Raw genomic sequence first — 18,395 nt, 5'->3', positions numbered from 1 at the left:
TATGACTAAATTGCGTGTTCTTCATCAACAGGTTCAGAGTGCTCTGCCGGAGGCCTCCACAGACCCAGGTCACTCCATCCGACCAGGTGACTGGGTGTGTGTGAAGAATTTTCAGAGGTCCAGCAATTTGCAACCCAGGTGGCGGGAGCCTCGAATGGTCTTGTTGACTACAAGGACAGCAGTTAAAGTCGAAGGAAAGAAACATTGGATTCACGGTGTGCATTGCAAGAAAGTACCTTTGCCTTTGCCTTTGCCTTTTGATCAGTGGGTTCGTAGAGGTGTTGATGACTGTGAAAGCGAAAAGACTCCACGATTCGTGCCTTTTAGCGATGCACACCTGAATGGGACACTGTCTGAGAAAAAGGACGACAACATTTTACAGGAAGCAATTCCATCGCATCGTCGCTTGGATACGACTGAACCACGAACATTGTTCCAAAATCAGAGTGTTCCGGGGAAAGAACACTATAATTTGAGACCCAGACCAAAGAACATTTAAGACTTTTCTTCTCCCTTGTGTAGTATTTTGTCCCGGTTGCAGGGTCACGGTAGGAGTCTAGGTCACGACCTGAGTAGTGACAATAGGTCTGCAGGATCTTCAGTGTCATAGGACGGTAGAGCATCGTGACTTCAGTGATTGAGGAAGATTGCCGTGAGCATCCATTAGTAAGATGGAAACTACACTAAGTAATAAAGAAAGAAGAGGTGAAATGAAGAAAGCATCCTGTAAAATAATGTACAGTCGTTTTAGTATAACTTTATGTTTTTTTATATCATTATGTATTGTTTTGGCGATTATTGGTTGGATAATTTATGCTTTGCAGCCAAGAAATACCTCCCCTTCTTCCTCTTTGCCTTCCTCTACTATTTCTCCACACCTCTTTCATACTCTTCCTCCACATGAACTCGTCAGAAGAACTGAGTATTATAACAATTCCTTTATCCAGCTATTACATCAGCACCAATTAGTGGTTAATACAACTGATTGTTGGGTGTGTGGTCTTATGCCACATACCACAGAGAAAGGAATGCCATATCTAGTTCTCCCTTTTTCTTATGAAGGTTCTGCATGGGCTTACTTCGTCATCTTCTCTAATGCTTATCAGAGCAAATTCAGACGACCTATTAATTCACATATTAATTATCCGGATTTTAGTCACAGTTCTTTGATTAAGGGTATGGTAGTTATGGCTAAAATCATGGAAAACAGCAAAATCTCCGTTGACGAAAGAAAAGCATACACTAATTGGAACGTCACCCAATATATGTCTAGTCTCAGTAGTAAGGTTGGAAAACTAAAGTCCTCGCCGATCTGGACTATAGCACATCAGGGTAACTTCTGCTTACAGATAAATAATCGCCCTTCTGACACTACACAAAGGAATAACTGCTCCTACACGCACGTTTATTCCTCTCAGAACTCGCCTCCTCTAGTGCCTTCTCAAGGCACCTATTTCATCTGCTATGATAGAGCTTATACTTGGTTACCAACGGGTTTCTCTGGTACTTGTTATATAGCTTTTCTTCTTCCCCCTACTTACACTGCTTCCGCAAATCATCACCAAACCCGATATGGCAGAGGGATTATTGATTCAAAGGACACAGCAGGACAAGAACGAGGAGATTTCCTTAAAGGTTTTCTTCCCTTCTGGGGTCCCATGACTAACAGCAGAAATATAAGGCAATTGGTCCGTGTCGTAGAGACGACAATAGACATCACTTTAGGGGCCTTAAGTAACATCATGGCAGAACTACAGGAGGATCGTCTTATGACCTTACAAAATCGAGTTGCCTTAGACTTTGTTCTTGCCGATCGTGGTGGAGTGTGCAAATTGATCGGGTCAAGTTGCTGTATTTTCATTCCTAATGACGCTCCAACAGTATACCAAGCTATCTCCAAGTTGCACATAATCTCTGAGTCTATTCATCAGGACGAAGGAGATTGGTCTTTAACGGAATGGTTTTGGGGACTACTGTCCAAATGGGGTTGGAAAGTATTGACGTTCCTTGGTTTAATCCTGACCATTATATTTTCCTGTTGCCTTTGTATGCACTGTGGTCCCGCTATCTGAGATCTTTGTGCTACTATGTGCATTCCAAAACCCAAGCCACAAGTACCAGAAAACATAAGAATGATGTTACAGCAACAGGTCGATGACCTCATGGCCCTTGATGTGGACTCAGATTAACATGAGTCTATCTTGCCTGAGTTCTGGCAAAAGGAGGGTCTGAGGAACTTCGATTTTCGATCACGATCGAATCGACCCGCCATTCTGTGGCCCGCCGCCATTTTGTGTTGCCATCACTCAGGCAGCACGGCGAACAAAGTCTATTCTGCTTTTTCTGTAGCCTGGTGTTGAAATACGTCCTCGGCCTCTATTTGCAAAGCTGGTGTTAGAACTAGCCGAGTACACTAATCCCTCTCTGGCTTTTCTAATTCCTGTCTCAACTATATGTTGGCTCACACTATTCTTTCCTGACCTTATCTTATCGACTGGCCTTCACTGTCTCCTGCTAGCATTCTCTTGTTTCACGACTGACCTCCAATACACACAAACGTATCTCGCCACCTGCAAGTTAGTTATGAGTCTGTTAATGTATTAGCTTGAGGGTGGGGTGACAAACACAGTTGGAGGAGAGGTCTCTTCGAGTCATCTGATATTTCTGTTTTAAAACCTTTCCTATTGGTTCCGCCTTGTTTTCCAACTTTCCTTATTGTCTCTTTCTTATTTGCTCTGGGAGTGTATTTCATTAATAATTGTATCATTGTATAGTATTTAACCTGATGCGTCACAAAGTGAAGTGGCAGTCTCCTGAGAACCTACTCTGTGTACTTCTAGGATAACTGTACTAGCTGCAGCTAAATAAATCTGATCTTCTAACGCCGACAGAGTGTCCCATGTCTCTGTGTAGCGAAGCAGGTGAACTCCGGAGACTTTGGGCGTACCCTGCGCCGCCAGGCCCAAAAGGTTCTGGTTCTTCAGAACCCTCAGAGGCCAGCCCTGCTGCTCAAACCCTGTATCATCAGTTGAACCCAGTTGAACCCAGGACTCCCAGGGGCAGTTCAGGGGCATGTTTGCTGGTCTTCTATTCAGAGCCACAGGGACATTACAGGCTCCCACCATCTCTAACATGCACCTGGACCCAGCCTGGGTGAGTCCTGAACCCCCAAGTGGTACCCCTCCAGTCCTGGACCCTTGGTTGTGGTGTTAAATATGACCAGATAAAATCCAAAACATGTGAATTATTAGCTAAAAACTGCTCTGAGAACAGAGGAAAGATCGTGACCAATCCGCTCCTTGATCTGCTCGAGAGACATCTCTGTGCAGCCTGACATCGGTGTAGCTCCCACTACGTTCTTCTATGTAGCAGAAAATCCTGTTAAGCAGTCACTTGGCAAAGGGGCATCCACCCTGCTGAACTGTTGTTGGCCACATCCTCCAGCTTCATCCCACTGAAGATTTTTGACTTCCAAAAGAGTGACCAAATCAGAACGTTGAAATCTTCACTACGGATTTGTCCAGTGGCTCTCCGACAATACCTCTCCCTCCTCAGACCCCGCTGTAGCATTGCCCTCCTGAACTCTACCTTCTCAGAACATTTTCTTCAAAACCTCATATAAGTCTGATGGAAAACCCCGACTGGGCTCAATCCACTTTTTCCGTATTTTTTAATATTTGACCAGGTCTCGGGCAACCAGATATCTGTGGTTGGAACTTTGAACTTTTAAGTATTGTTTTTTTGCAAAAATAAGTTTATGACTTTGGTTCTTTCAATTGGATTTTTATATCTCTGGTGTCAAATAATCTATTAAAATTTACTCAATTTTTCTGAATTGGTGCAGGGTTTTTCTTGTGGTGTATTTTCACTTTTTACTGTTTGTGTGTCACAATCAACACTTTACACATAGTCTCTAAATTAAGCCTGATTGCTTTTTGTGTCAAGGGTTAAGCACTGCTTAATTTAGTGACTTTTGCAGTTCTTTACTGGGATTGTAGCTGCTTCTTGAGCAGGGGTCGCCTCCCATTCAACCAAGAACTCAATTTCTCAAAACTCTTCTTTCCTCCTAGTGCGACAGAGCACCTTTGGGGCCTTATTACGAGTACAATGGTCCATAGTCTGACAATTTGAATTTTCTGAAATATTTTAGGGAAGTGGCATTGCTAAACTTCAACTTGAATTTTTCGATTTCTGATTCATATTACTATAGTTGACTTGTAATAAATAGCACCCATTGTATCCTTAGAAGAGAATTGTCTTAATAGTCTTCATAAATGGAGAGGATAAAAAGCAATGGCATTGCAAAGGTACCATGGATCCTAATAAAAAGGTGGAAACTGGGCCCCACTGCCTCTTGGCACTGTAGTAAAATACACCATAAGTCGAATGCAGTGAGTCTCTCACATCTGCGGACCATGGTGCCACTCTCAATCTCCTGAAAAAATTATAGCTAATCATGCGTCTACAGAAAATACTTCCTAAGGCTGAGTCAAAAAATTAAGTTTTGCCAGGGCTTCCAGTTGTGTTTCACAAGCAAACTAATATGGTCTTTCTGGCGTGCACAATTTCTCATTGAGGTTTGCTATGCAAAATTGCATAATTCTTTTCGAAATATTGTGCAAAATGATGGGAAAATTGCAAGCAATAATGATTAGATTTTTGTACAGATTTCCACATTTAATAATACATTTCTCTAATATGACCTTCTCTATCCTTTCTAACATGTTTTTATGTCTATAAATTTTAATTCACTGATATTACTGTCCTCGAATTTCAAAATCAATACAGTTTACAGGTAGCACACAGTTATCCATCAATTTAATACTGGATCAATTATAAATCAATTCAGGGTTCTATAAGGACTAAACGTATACTGATGAGCATTGATAAGCCTGCTGCACAAGAGGAGCCATGACTCATGGAGATACTTGAGTTGGGTTCAGTCGATTATGCCACGTCATGGCGACACAACCCAATGGTCAGGGTACAGGGCAGGGTACGTTTTCTTTTTTACCATAGTATGCACCATACGTGGTACCAATTCAGTAAGCGGTCACTGGTGCACAGCAAGATGAAATTTCAGATGTGTTTATTGTATGGTCTTAAGAGATAAACTGCTTAATGTTACATTGTTTAATAAAAAGCCTAGAGTTTGCTTCAAAAGACTGAAAAGTTTTAATGACTCCACATGTATATTTTATATGTTTACCTAACTCCCTAAGAAGAGCAGCTATGTCTCAAAGTTATGTAAAAGAAACAATTGATGGACGGAATGCTGGACAATGCAAACATTCACCCCCAATCACAAAGATCTGGGTTTAATCCATCATTCTTTTGCTCACCACACCACCCCAGTTTGGACCCAGCCATATGCAAATCAGTCTTGACCCTGTTCCTTGTGGAAACAGTCCAGCCCGAACTGCCAAGCCAGGTCCTCCCTGGACCGGAAACAAGCATCCTGGGACCGGTTTCAGGGCATCACCCTTTATCAGCCAGGCTAGCTTAAATCCAATGGTTTAGTGAGCACTGGACCCACATCTGGGCATACCCTTCTCACTTAGGGCGACATATGCAAAAGAAACAATTGATGGATGGAATGCTGGACAATGCAAACATTCACCCCCAGTCAGAAAGATCTGGGTTTAATCCATCATTCTTTTGCTCACCACACCACCCCAGTTTGGACCTAGCCATATGCAAATCAGTCTTGACGCTGATCCTTGTGGGAACAGTCCAGTCTGAACTGCCAAGCCAGGTCCTCCCTGGACTGGAAACAAGCATCCTGGGACCGGTTTCAAGGCATCACCCTTCATCAGCCAGGCTAGCTTGAATCCAGTGGTGTAGTGAGCACGGGACCCACGTCTGGGCATACCCGTCCAGGAAGGACCTCGCTTGGCAGTTCGGACTGGACTGTTCCCACAAGGAACAAGGTCAAGACTGATTTCCATGTGGCTAGATCCAAAATGGGGTGGTGTGGTGAGCAAAAGAATGATGGATTTAACCCAGATCCTTGTGACTGGGGGTGAATATTTGCATTGTCCAGCATTCCGTCCATCAATTGTTTCTTTCCCAAATTTTTGTAAGACACCTGTCAAGTATTTCTTTGTGGGACCACTAGTAATAGAAGCACTTGATGCTGGGATCAAAATAATAATTTTTCAAGGAAAGAGGAAACACAGCAGCTCCATGTTAGAGGACAGGCTTGTTCCAGATCAATAGATACATTTTGCTGCACTAGCAGGGGGCCGTGAAAAGATTGAGACCCTGGGAATAATGTCTTCTATGCCCCACTTCTAATGGCCATCAAGAATAGTTGCCTTCCGGGCACAAGCTGAATGAGCAACATTATGCAACCTCTGTCGCATAATGTTGAGAGGTGTGGCGCAGCGGCCAGAGCAGCTGACTCTGGAGCCTGGGACTCATGGTTCATTCCCTGGCGGTAGGTCAGCACAGCATCATGTGACTCTGGGCAATAGCTCACTTAATGTCCCCAATGGCCCCCAGGCACCTTGAAACCTTAAGGGGTGATATGTTTGCACTTAACAAATATGGATTACTGTATTGAAAAGCAAATTATGGCATGGTTCACATTGTCGGTGTCAAAAAAGAGCCAGATTAGACGCTTGTAATCGAAAAGTTGCTTAATTTACCTTTAATCACTCTCTCATCACTCTCGCTGTGTTCCTGTTTGCAGCCACTCGCCGAACGTGCAGCTGTTTTTGCTGCTTCAGGATTCCATTTCTAAAGTAACAAGATATATAACAAATATAACTTTTAAGCTAAATACAAAACTGATAAGGTACAAGTTTTGGATCCAAATTTATGAGAGCTGCTTAATTTTAACAGTGCCAATTTCCTCAGTAGTGGTAGAACATTTCTGTGGATTGCAGTTGTCAAACATGGCCGGATAACAAAACATTTTTCCCTGCCATTAGTAAGGAAGCGTTTTCTCCAAACACCTATTTCCACCATATTATAGAAGTTGATAATGTGTGACAAGAATGTTTCTGCACATTTAGGATATGCAGACTTCCTAACATTTTGTGCTGGGATTATGTCAACTAATGCAACATGTTTATTTGGGATTTACTTTCCAGCGTAAGATTTTCTTTTTGTTGTTTGTTGTTTTTATTTGTGGGGAAAGTTGTAATGTTTGTGCTAGCATAGTATCTATTACCAGAATGATACCCTTCCAGTACAAAAACTATGCTAGATGTTGCAATGTGGTGCAAAGGTGCGCAAATGGCAATGGGCAGTCTGGTTGGGTGCCAGAGCTAGTGAGGAGAGAAGACCTTCTTTCTCCCTGTCCATCAATGCAGCACTGCATGACTAATGTGCAAATCTGCCCCTTGCTGCATTCCATGTGGTTGTGCTGGTAATGTGGTCTGTCTTTTGTTCTGCTGTTTTTTTGGGTTGCATTATTGCAATGTGATTTTGTTTTGTCGTAATGCAGTTTTTTGTTGCTATCTTTTTTGACTGTTTTATGTGACGTGCTATGTTATTTTAATTGTGGTACTTTTGGTATGTCAATTAAGTATGTTATATCTCCAGCTAAAAGCTGCACATTGAAAGTTCCTGTGACTAACAACGATGTATCCCTCTCTAAGGGGCATATTATCAAGGGCCTTATCTCCGCTTTTTTGGCTTAAAAAGCCAAAGAAGCGGAGATAATGTATTCGCCCTATTTATAAGGCAGTGCTAAAATGCATTCGCGCATGTTAGCAGCCTTTTTACCTACGCCTCGCTTTGCATCTCTAATGAGATGCAAAGTGGGCGTTTCCTACTAACACAACACGGGAATCAAGGAGTTACAGCACTACTCCCTATCAACAAGCTGGCAATACCTATGTTAGAATCAGCGCTAACCGCGGATAACGCTGATAGCTAACGTCAGCTAAAAAGCAGACTTAGCTATACATATTATGGGAGGTGGATTCTATGGCTGAATCCACATCTCCCTATTAGCAAGGCTTGCCTTATCGCTTCCGTTGTATCGCTGGATTTCCAGCGATGTGCGCGGATTTCACCGCTATCGCCGGATTTGATATCACCGTGGAGATATGCGTCGTAAATAACGCGATATCTCGGCGATTAAATCCGGCGATAGCCGGCGTTATGCTAAACCCGCTCAGCGATGTTTATCACTATTCTTTGTTGATATGCTCCAAAATTAGTAAAATAACACTGCCCCAGCTCTTTAGCACTTAAGACACCAATGAGCCCAAAACTGTGGCCACCACCACCAGAGCTCACATTTGGTGCTACGGCCCTGTGAATCAAATATGCAGCATTTCACACTCAGCAGGTTCATTATAAAGCTCAAAAGTGAGCTGCAGGCTCGTTTTTATACAATATGCAGAAACATATCTCTGTATTTCGTACATCACACATCCATGAAACAATGTTATATTGTCAACGGCACCCAATTAGGTCAGGTGTTTAACCAACGTGACCGCCTGACACTATGAGGTGACTTTTAAACGCATGAAATGGTATAAGTGAATTAGCATACAAAGGCATCAAATAGTTAAAGAGGCAATTTGTTCAATTTCATTCATTGATTAAAATAGATGAAATTCTTGGACAGCAAAAAAAAGGCTGATAAAGGTGCTGTAACCAACACTTTTCTTTCTACTCTCATTTTCACCTTTTCTTTAAAGGAAGTGTGAGGCCTGCTTCAGGGCACAGCAAAGGACAATGGTGGTGGTTGAGGTCTGCCCTAATATGAGTCACTAAACTAGGTCAAGTATCACCTTTCTGATCTTGACCTTCAGGGTAGCAAGGTCTATCAGCCAAACACTTCTCAGGTAGGTAGTGTGGCGGTGGGGGAGCACAAAAGACTCAGAACACAACAATCCACCAAACAGTGCTTATTTTAGGTAAAGAAAATGCCCCTTTTTGTCTGATCACCCCACGCCCATTTTTGGTAGAATTTATTGCTGTGTTTTTTTTTCACTCTGTAAACCCGGAATATACTAACCAGGCCCAAGTGAATGTGCTCTGATCCCTAACACATGACAAAACTGGCTATACTCCTTATTGATTGTCATATTTAACTTACCTGTAACTCTCTAAAATAGGGTAAAAAGTGTTCCCAGGCCTTGTAAGCTAAATGTCACCAGTGGGCTGCAGCACACTTTGTGCACCAGTAGAGCCACAGTGCAAAAAATGCTTGAAGGCTGGCCACGAGTAAACTGACTGTGCAGGTATAAATTACAAATTTGACTTGTCAAAATAACCCCGTCTGACAGGCCAAACCCTCCTTATGTATTTTAACAAGTCACCCCTAAATAGCCTTAAGTGCCCATAAGGGAGGGTGAATATTATTTAAGAGTAGTGAGGAAATTTAAATACGGCCCCATCTTTCCTAGTAACACCATTACGCTGTTGCCCTCACTCAGGCACCTCCAACCTTCGTAGCGTTTCTTTGACATTCTATACTTCTGCGCATATTACACGACCTTTCCTGTTTCCCTGAGCTAAGTCCATTCTGAGACCCGGCTCGAAGGAACTAATCCCCGAGATAACCATCTATTGACCCTTGGTGACCGTTCTCGGCCTCTGCAGTTGTTTTACAAATCACCATCTTCAACACGCAAACACGTCCTGTCGTAAATTAATTTAACCAAGGAATGGCTATGTCACCTGACCTATAGGGTCGGGTAGAGAAAACGACCTTAGGGAAGGAATTTCTATTACCCATTATCCTGTATCTTGTACAAATAATGTTTTCTTGTGGATGGTTTGTATTTTTATTGCACATTGAGGGGGTTGTTGCTTTAGGGGATTCAAGCGCTACAAAAAACTGTGAGCCACGGATTGAAGTGGCAGTCTCCTGAGAACCTACCACTGATGTACTTCTAGGACAACTGTACCTAGCTGCAGCTAATAAATTGAAGTTCCTATGCCAGACAGAGTGTTCCGTGTCTCTGTAATTTGGAAGGCGAACTCAGAAGATTTCAGGCGTACCCTGCGCCGCTGGGCTTATTCAGCCCGGTTCTTCAATTTGGTGCCCTCTGTGAGGCCGCTTCAGAGGTCGTGGGTCCAGCCCGAGGATTTTGAGGAGCCCCGCAAGGAGATTCCGGAGGACACGCACCACGTGATCGACCCCTGCATGTCGTAAGTGGAACGAAGGTTTTTTACCGTGTGGCTTCTCCCTTCCAACGGCTGCAAAGACCTGCTGCCCTGACTGCGGCCACACTTTGGCTCCCTTGGTAATTGGTATCGCGAGACATCAGACGGACCTCTGTTGGCGTACGGAAACATCTGGTTAAGTTAAGTATAGTGGCCACTCCTTTGTCTTTGTTTTGTCTTTGTTCGACTTTTGCAAAAGCCGAAACCGAGGGGTGAGTGCAGTTTTTTGTACTATAAAGTGACTAATTAACCCCTTGAAGTTTGTAAAGAAACTATTGTGGTAGCGATGCCTGGTTTCAGTAAGTTTGGAAGATGGTTTTGTTGTAATCGCGATAGGGCTTCCCGACTGGAGGACTCTTGTCCAATTCCTCCGGCCGGAACTCCCACTTATGAAGTATACTCTAAACATGGTATTGGCCCCATAGCTTTTAATGAGGCATGGGTTTGCTATACTAGGAAAGATGGCGTTTTACGATGGCTGCAGAATGGCAGTTTTGAGCTCAATATTTTAGATAATTTGGAGAACACTTTGTTTAAGCGAAAAGCCCGGCCGGCTATGTTTGACTCTTTCCGCTTATGGCGAAAGGAGGCTAAACAGAAAGAAATAAAGCAAGCTAAAAGAGATAGAAGGGATATGTCTATTTTACAAGCTGCGCAACAGTTTAAAAATAATGAAACCGATCATGCGATTGAGGTCTCAGATAGGCAACATCGTATGGCGGTAGATAAATGTTATCCAGTGTGGCCAACTTCCCCTATGGAGAAAAATGTGGACCCTGAGAAGGATCCTTTAATGTCCCATCTGTTGAGATTACCCCCGCCCTATGCGCAGGGAGCTAATGCACCTTTTGGATTACCGCCTGCCCCCGGAGCGAATGCACCTTTATTATTAGCACCTGCCCCGCCTGTTCCGCCTGTTGTCCCACCTGTCGCTCCTCAATTGGTTCCTGCACCCCCACCACAGTCTTCGCTGGTATTAGCGAGCTCTCCCTTACCTTCGGCTCCCTTCGTAAATGTTACTCCCGCTTCTGCCCCGCCTAATATTCTGTCTCCTGTCCTAATGACGAATTCTCCCTCCGCCCGGAGGCGAATGATCGATACCGTTTCTGGCCTTTTGTCCCCTCTCTTTGGGACATTTCAAATGACCCCTGTTCCTCCTCATAGACAAACTCGTAGTCAGCTCCCAGGTCCGGAGGAACGGGAAGTGCTAGATCTTCAAGCCCGGAGGTGGATCACGAATGGCCCCCAGTATAGTGTGCAAGACATTATGGTCACCTTTCGGCAGTGGGAGGCACCAACGCAGAGATATGTTTTTGATACTATGTGTAACATTTTAAGTCAAGAGAGGGAGGATATGGGATTGGGACGAGCCCCTCAGGGCCTCCTCGATGTACAGGCCGAGTTTGATAAAGGACTGATTGTGGGCGCAGAGGTTGAGGACGCGGTAGGAATGCTTGTCACTTTTAGAATGATGCTTGCCTGCCGGTCCTTGCCAAAACGTGATTCCTCCGTCAGGCGGAAATTAAAACACTATCCCATGAGAGAGGTTCCCCCAGTGTGGAGAGAGGAGGTTGCAGCTCAGGGTGCTAATCCTCTTATACCTGCTCACTTTCAACATGTGTGGGTACACGTTCCTTGGAAACGATCTGAGGTATTGGCCCTTAAGCAGTCCTTACCGGACCCCCGTAAGAATCCTGCTGGGTACTACAAAGAGTTGTCCCAAACTGTCGATGCATGTATTATGAATTTGGCCTATATAGACATGCTAATGGGTAATGTGGTTTCACAACCGTTATGGGCTAGGATTCGGAAGGAGGACCATGTCGGGGAACTGGGGGGTGATTGGGCTCCCATACTCGCCGCGGACAGACTCCAAGTGGGTGGTGCCAAACCTGAGGCTCTAATTACAGAACTCCCAGCTAGGATCATTGCCTTACTGAAAAGTATGATGCCCCCTCTGCGAGTTAATTGGGATAAGTTAGCAGCTTGTAAGCAGAAAGCGGATGAAAGCGTCTCTGATTTCTTCACTCGTTTCGAGGAGACGTTCATCGATGATAGTGGTCAGGTTGTGAGCACTGAAGGTGGCCAACGACTGTTTGTAGACAAATTTGTGTCAAATTTGGTTCCGGAAATATCTAATAAATTAAAGAATTCCGAAAGTGCGTGGGCGGTCTCCTCTTCTGCCCAGATATTGGCTACTGCTCAGTATTATGAAAATAGGGATAAAGAGGAAAGAGAGAAACTTGATAAAAAGACCAAACAGCTGAAAACAAAAGTTCTTTTGCAACAAGCTTATCCTCCTCGCCCTGCCCAACATGAATATCAGCCGTCTCCACCATTCCAGAGACAGTTGCAGAGGTCTGGGCCTTTCGTTCCCTGACCTCCACTGGGCCAAAATCAATGCGCTTACGGTAAAGAAGAAGGCCATTTAAAGTATAATTGCCTGGTTTAGTTGCAGCGCACGAGCGGTATTCCCGCATCACGAGGCCAGGGTGGTTATCAGTCAGCACCAAGAGGCAGAGGACGAGGTACGCCGCCTAATAATCAACGTTCCATTCCCCCTGGAAACTCCACGAATTATTTCGATCAGCAAAATGTTCAGTCTACCAACTATTACAACAGTGATTACTATACTGAGGATGAGAGTCAGAATTCCCAACCTAGCTAGGACAGCCATGGACAAAGTAAGAGAGTAGTATCAGTTCCAGTGGACCAAAGCGGGCCTTATGTTGATGTGGAAGCACAAGGTGTTACAGAGCCATTCCTATTAGACACTGGTGCAACCAAGAGCTCTATGATTCACTCTAAACTCCCTGGGGCACCTTTGTCTGGCTGTACAAATGTTTCTGTAGGTTTTTCTGGCGCCCCAGTTCATAACCCAGTTTCATGCCCTTTGCCCATTTCAATAGGTCCTTACAAATTGGAGGCCCCGCTCCTTTTAACAACTGGTTGTGGTGAAAATGTGTTGGGCTTGGATTTATTGAAGAGGTTGTATGCGACATTACACTGTTCCCCTTCTGGTGTACGTCTTACCTTAGGTAAGAAATTGACCTCACCGATGTACTTGTCTAAAGATCAGCTTCCCCCTGAATTACAATCTCTTCCAGCCACCCTCTGGGCCACCGGCCCCAATGATGTGGGCCTCCTACGGATTCCTCCCTACATTGTAACACTTAAGCCTAATACTAAATTCCCTCGCATTACACAGTATAACATTTTCAGTGACGGCGAAAAAGCTCTTTTGACTATAGTTCATGATTTGGTACAAAACGATGTGGTCAAAGAGACTAGCGGAAATGTATGCAATAGCCCTGTTCTGCCTGTTTTTAAACGAACCAACCCTTCCCAGCCACCTGTCTATCATTTTGTGATTGATCTCAGAGAGGTCAACAAGATAGTGGTACCTCAATTCCCTGTTGTCCCGGATATTAATGCCCTGCGGACAATGATACCAGCCTCAGCTTCCTGGTTTTCCATCATTGACCTCAAAAATGCTTTCTTCAGCATTCCCATTGCTGAGGAAAGTAGGGATATTTTTGGCTTCTCCTTAGCAGGCCGAAGCTTCCGGTTCAAGCGAGCTCCTCAAGGCTATTGCAAGAGCACCTCCATTTATAGTCAAGCATTGAAATCACAGCTCGATACTTTGCGTTTACCACCAGGTGCCACTCTCATTCAATATGTGGATGACCTGTTGGTTGCAGCAGATTCTGAAGACACTTGTAAAAAGGCTACCATTTCACTGTTACGCCACTTATCTGACCATAACCACAAGGTTTCACCATCAAAATTGCAATATTTCTGCCAAGAGGTTACCTACCTAGGTCATCTCTTGTCAAAGGAGGGACGGCGATTGACCCCAGAACGTATCCAAGCAATTGCCCAAATGCCTATTCCATGTACGCAAAAAGAGGTGCGTGCCTTCTTAGGTATTACCTCTTATTGCAGACAATGGATCCCCAATTTTTCCCTTCTGGCAAAACCCTTGTTGGCACTTACTCTTAAAGATACACCGCACCCACTTCCATGGACTGCGGAATGTCACAAAAGTTTCACTGATTTACGTACTGCCTTGTGCTCTGCTCCTGTGTTAGGTACTCCTGATTAAAGTAAGCCTTTCACACTCTATGTTCATGAGAAAGAAGGTTGCGCGTTATCAGTTTTAACGCAACGATTTGGGGACAAGCAACGTCCCTGCGCCTATTTTTCGGCCACATTAGATCCAGTGGCCAAGGCATTACCTAGCTGTTTGAGGGCTACAGCAGCAGCGGCAGTTTCCATTCGCCAGTCTGCTGGATTGGTATTAGATAATACCGTTATTGTCATGGTACCGCATGCAGTAGACACCCTCCTAAATAGAACAAAGACCCAACACCTCACGAGTGCACGCCTTTCGGGGTACGAATTGACGCTTGGCTAGCCACATACACATTAAGCGATGTAATACCTTGAACCCGGCAACATTGCTGCCAATTTCAGTAGAAAATGACACTCAGGAGCAACACGACTGCTTCCTCGCACGGAGGAAGAGACAAGAGGCAGAATTGTTTTAACGGATACTCCACTCCCGGACCCGGATGGGACCTTATGGGTGGACGGTTCTTGTTTTAAGCTTCCCAATGGAGAAACGACCTCAGCCTATGCAGTCACTACCTTATACACTGTTGTAGAAACAGCACGTAGTATACATAACTCAGCCCAGGCAGCTGAATTGATAGCACTGACTGGAGCTTGTGTGTTGGCTGAAGGAAAAAGGGTGAATGTGTATACTGATAGTCAGTATGCGTTTGGAGTGGCCCATAGTTTTGGCCGCCTGTGGAAGGAAAGAGGGTTTCTCACATCCCTGTGAGCCACGGATTGAAGTGGCAGTCTCCTGAGAACCTACCACTGATGTACTTCTAGGACAACTGTACCTAGCTGCAGCTAATAAATTGAAGTTCCTATGCCAGACAGAGTGTTCCGTGTCTCTGTAATTTGGAAGGCGAACTCAGAAGATTTCAGGCGTACCCTGCGCCGCTGGGCTTAATCAGCCCGGTTCTTCAGTAGGACATGTAAAAGTTTATTGCTAAACATGTCCTGACAGTGACAATGCCCTAAACAGATCCTCCAGCAATTCACAATTTTGTGATTTGTTAAATAGTCGTGAAATCAGCTAAGGAGCCCGATGAGCGCAATATTGACCATTTTGTCTGCGAACAAAAGGTCTCCCGGCAGAAAGTAAAAAGGTTCCTGGCTAACGGGGATTTGTTTACATGATTTGCTTCCTTGTTGAATAAAAATGGTGACTTATTGGCTGAATGCAATAATGCTGCAAACTTTCTAATTTTCTTGCTGCAAAATTTCCATATAGGTGCTTAAAAGCTTTTTCTTTTTTTACTGTCGCAGGGTTAGCTGTCCTGTAGTAACTCATTGGGAGCTCATATTAAAAATACCATTTTTATCTTAACCTAGGAACTAGGTAAAAAAATTAATTCTAGGACTTTATCAAATATTTTTTACAAATCCAATTAATTGATAAAGTCAGATTTGTACTAAATATTTTACTAAATGCACTCTGAAAAAGTCACCTTTTACCCGTCTAAAGCCTCTAAAAGCTAATTTTCATGAGTCTCCAACTGTCACCCTGGAGCTGAATAATTCCTTGATGAGGTATGGTCTTGCTTTCAGAACTTAGACAAAGGTTTAGGTGTAGGGATGTATTCTGACCCTCTGAAAGAATAATCATACAGGCTTGCCCAGGAACTTAATTATCTTCAAAGTGTCCTACCCTGTAACAAGCAGATAACACTGGCCCTTTCCCTTGTTCCCCGAGGCAGTCAGGCACCAGGATCAGAGTGAGGGGAATTGCTACCAGAACTGTTTTTGAGTGACTACAAAGGAAAGCTTGCACATTTCCTTGGCCCCACCTCAAGGGAGGGCACAGGAGCTCTACCATCTTGGGTTTTAGGTAGAGATGTGCACTGTGGTATTGTTTGTAGTAAGGCACAAAGGGACTGCTGCAAAAGTAGGATATTTCTTTACCTATTTGTTAGGGAAGGCCATGCTTCAACCCCACCCATGTGCTAGTGCAAGGTATAAACATAGCACCCCTAGGCATCCTCTTCAGACCACTACTGGACCTGTGGAAGACAGAAGAAGCACTTCACCTACTGTAGAGGCCTGTGAGGAGAACCCTACATGCTGGTCTTGAACCTGCTTTTACCCAAGATAAAGAAGTGGACTCCAAGTGTCCATTGGCCGAGCTCCTGTTAAGCTAGAGGGACACAACATGTGCAAGAAACCCTTTTCATGAAGCCCAGCTGACCAGTTCCAACTGGACCTGCCCCTGACCCTGCTGGTGACTTTTGGTGGAGTGAGTCTTGACCCACAAGTGCTGTTCCTGAGGTCCTGGCTTTGTCAAAGTGTACTCCTCACCTCCTGAGAAACCTGGGACTTAGAAATCCTCCATTGCCTCCTTCCTTAGTCCTATGTGTTCCCCGGATCTGGATTATCTTAAGGGGATATCAGTGTTGGGCATCATTAGCACGCTTGTGAGTTCACTAAGTAATCACTAGGCAATGTCAACCCTTAGGATAATTTGTGTAATCCTGAGCTAAAAGAATTCATGTTGGTATTGTTAGGCTTCAACACAAATGGGTTGTTATATTTCAAGAAACAGTCTGAGTCTATTTCTTTCAGACCTTCATTATTTGTCAGGGATATGAATGTAGCAGCTCTCGCATGTGTGCTTGTCTGTTTTATGCCTGAGGCACCGTGGGTCATCCTCATTCTTCACTGGAGGCACCTGAGTGCACACAGTGGCTGGCCTGGTTGGGGGGTACTGTCTTCCTGGGCAGTGGAAGTCTTTAGGTGAAGTTCTGAACTCCACAGTACAGCAATAATGGAAATCCTTTTAGCATGTTCCTTGATGAACAGTGGCAGCCCTCTTCCCCATCAGATAAACTTCAGATATGCTAGACAGCATGGTAGTCTTGAGTTGCAAGTTTCTTCATGCAATGCACTACATGAATCACGGAGGGAGACCAGCTGATCTCTCTTATCTTGTTTGGTAACATTTAAGCTCCCTAAAGTAGTCAGTCTCTTCTGTGTACTCCACAAGTGAGAAACATAACTGGAATTCTCCTAATAAACCAACTCTCCGCCAACAGGGCCTTGCATACAAGCTTCTAGGTGCTAGACTGACCCTCCCCTACTCCAGCAAGTTATGTAGACTTCAGATGATGTTCTATCTCCGGGAAATTGATTGCCATGCAGGCACCAGCCCTGGTCTCACCACCATGCTTATAGTATTCTGTAGGATATTACATTTTTTGATCAGTGAAGGAGCTTTAAAAAGTAGGGTGGTTTGTTCCTGTTTTAATACGTTTATTCCAAACTGACGATGTTGATCCACTGCCTAATGTTCTGAAACCAGTTTAAGATGATCCCCTTTCCAAAATCATTTTCTTGCTGTACTACAAACACAGCTTTTGTACAAGGAGATTGCTCTCACAGCAGGTAGTAAAGGTGCTGGCTCAAACCGGTGTATCCAAAACATGTTCCTGGACAATCATCAACAGACACCTCACCAATTACCTCAACAACCACAACCTACTCGACATCACTCCGTCAGGTTTAAGACCCAACCATAGTACAGAAACTGCCCTCATCACTGCCAAAAATGTAATCTGCATTACTCTGGACAGAGGAGACATGGTGGCCCTCTTCCTCCTTGACCTCTCCGATGCATTTGACACAGTCTCCCAAGCCATCTTCTTCCAATGCCGACACCACATCTAAGGACACACACTCTGATGGATCTGCTACTTCAGACCCAGTCAGTCTGCCTGGCACTGAACCCCTCAGGTGACGGTGACCTGCAGAGTTCTGCAAGGATTCTCCCTGAGACCAACCCTTTTCAACGCATACATGATCCATCTATCCAGCATCATCCACTCTCACAATATCAACATCCTCTCCTACGACGATGACACATAACTCACTGGAAAGATTCCCAGTACCTGGGTCAAGTTCACTGTGTGAAGACCAACTGTCTAAAGCTTACCACTGACAAGACAAAAAGCGTGATCTTCAGGAAGAGCACATTACTGCTCTCTAGCACAGGCATTGGATAGGAATCTGTCCCAAAGGCTGCTGGGACCAGGAAGAGGACACACAATAAAGATTATATATGCCACGGTGCAAGGGGTGCCTTCATTGCAGGCAGGATTGTTTTTGTGAAGTAAGGGGTTCCTACCACCACAAAAACAATCCTGCGAGTCATT

At 44.3% G+C, this 18,395-nt stretch overlaps 1 protein-coding gene across 1 annotated transcript in view; it reads right to left on the bottom strand.

Annotated features, from left to right (window-relative positions):
* Nucleotides 1-18,395, bottom strand: part of LOC146816613 (cysteine-rich venom protein TEL1-like) — a 216,788-nt gene that overhangs the window by 106,673 nt on the left and 91,720 nt on the right. Inside the window, exon 6 of the mRNA XM_085610488.1 lies at nucleotides 6,651-6,741. Coding sequence (XP_085466614.1) covers nucleotides 6,651-6,741 — 91 coding nt within the window. The remainder of the gene's footprint in view (nucleotides 1-6,650; nucleotides 6,742-18,395) is intronic.

This window comes from Triturus cristatus, chromosome 6 (assembly GCF_964204655.1).
Source record: "Triturus cristatus chromosome 6, aTriCri1.1, whole genome shotgun sequence".
Lineage (NCBI taxonomy): Eukaryota > Metazoa > Chordata > Amphibia > Caudata > Salamandridae > Triturus > Triturus cristatus.
The sequence above is the reverse complement of the archived record's forward strand: the minus strand, read 5'-3'. Positions and strand labels throughout refer to the sequence as shown.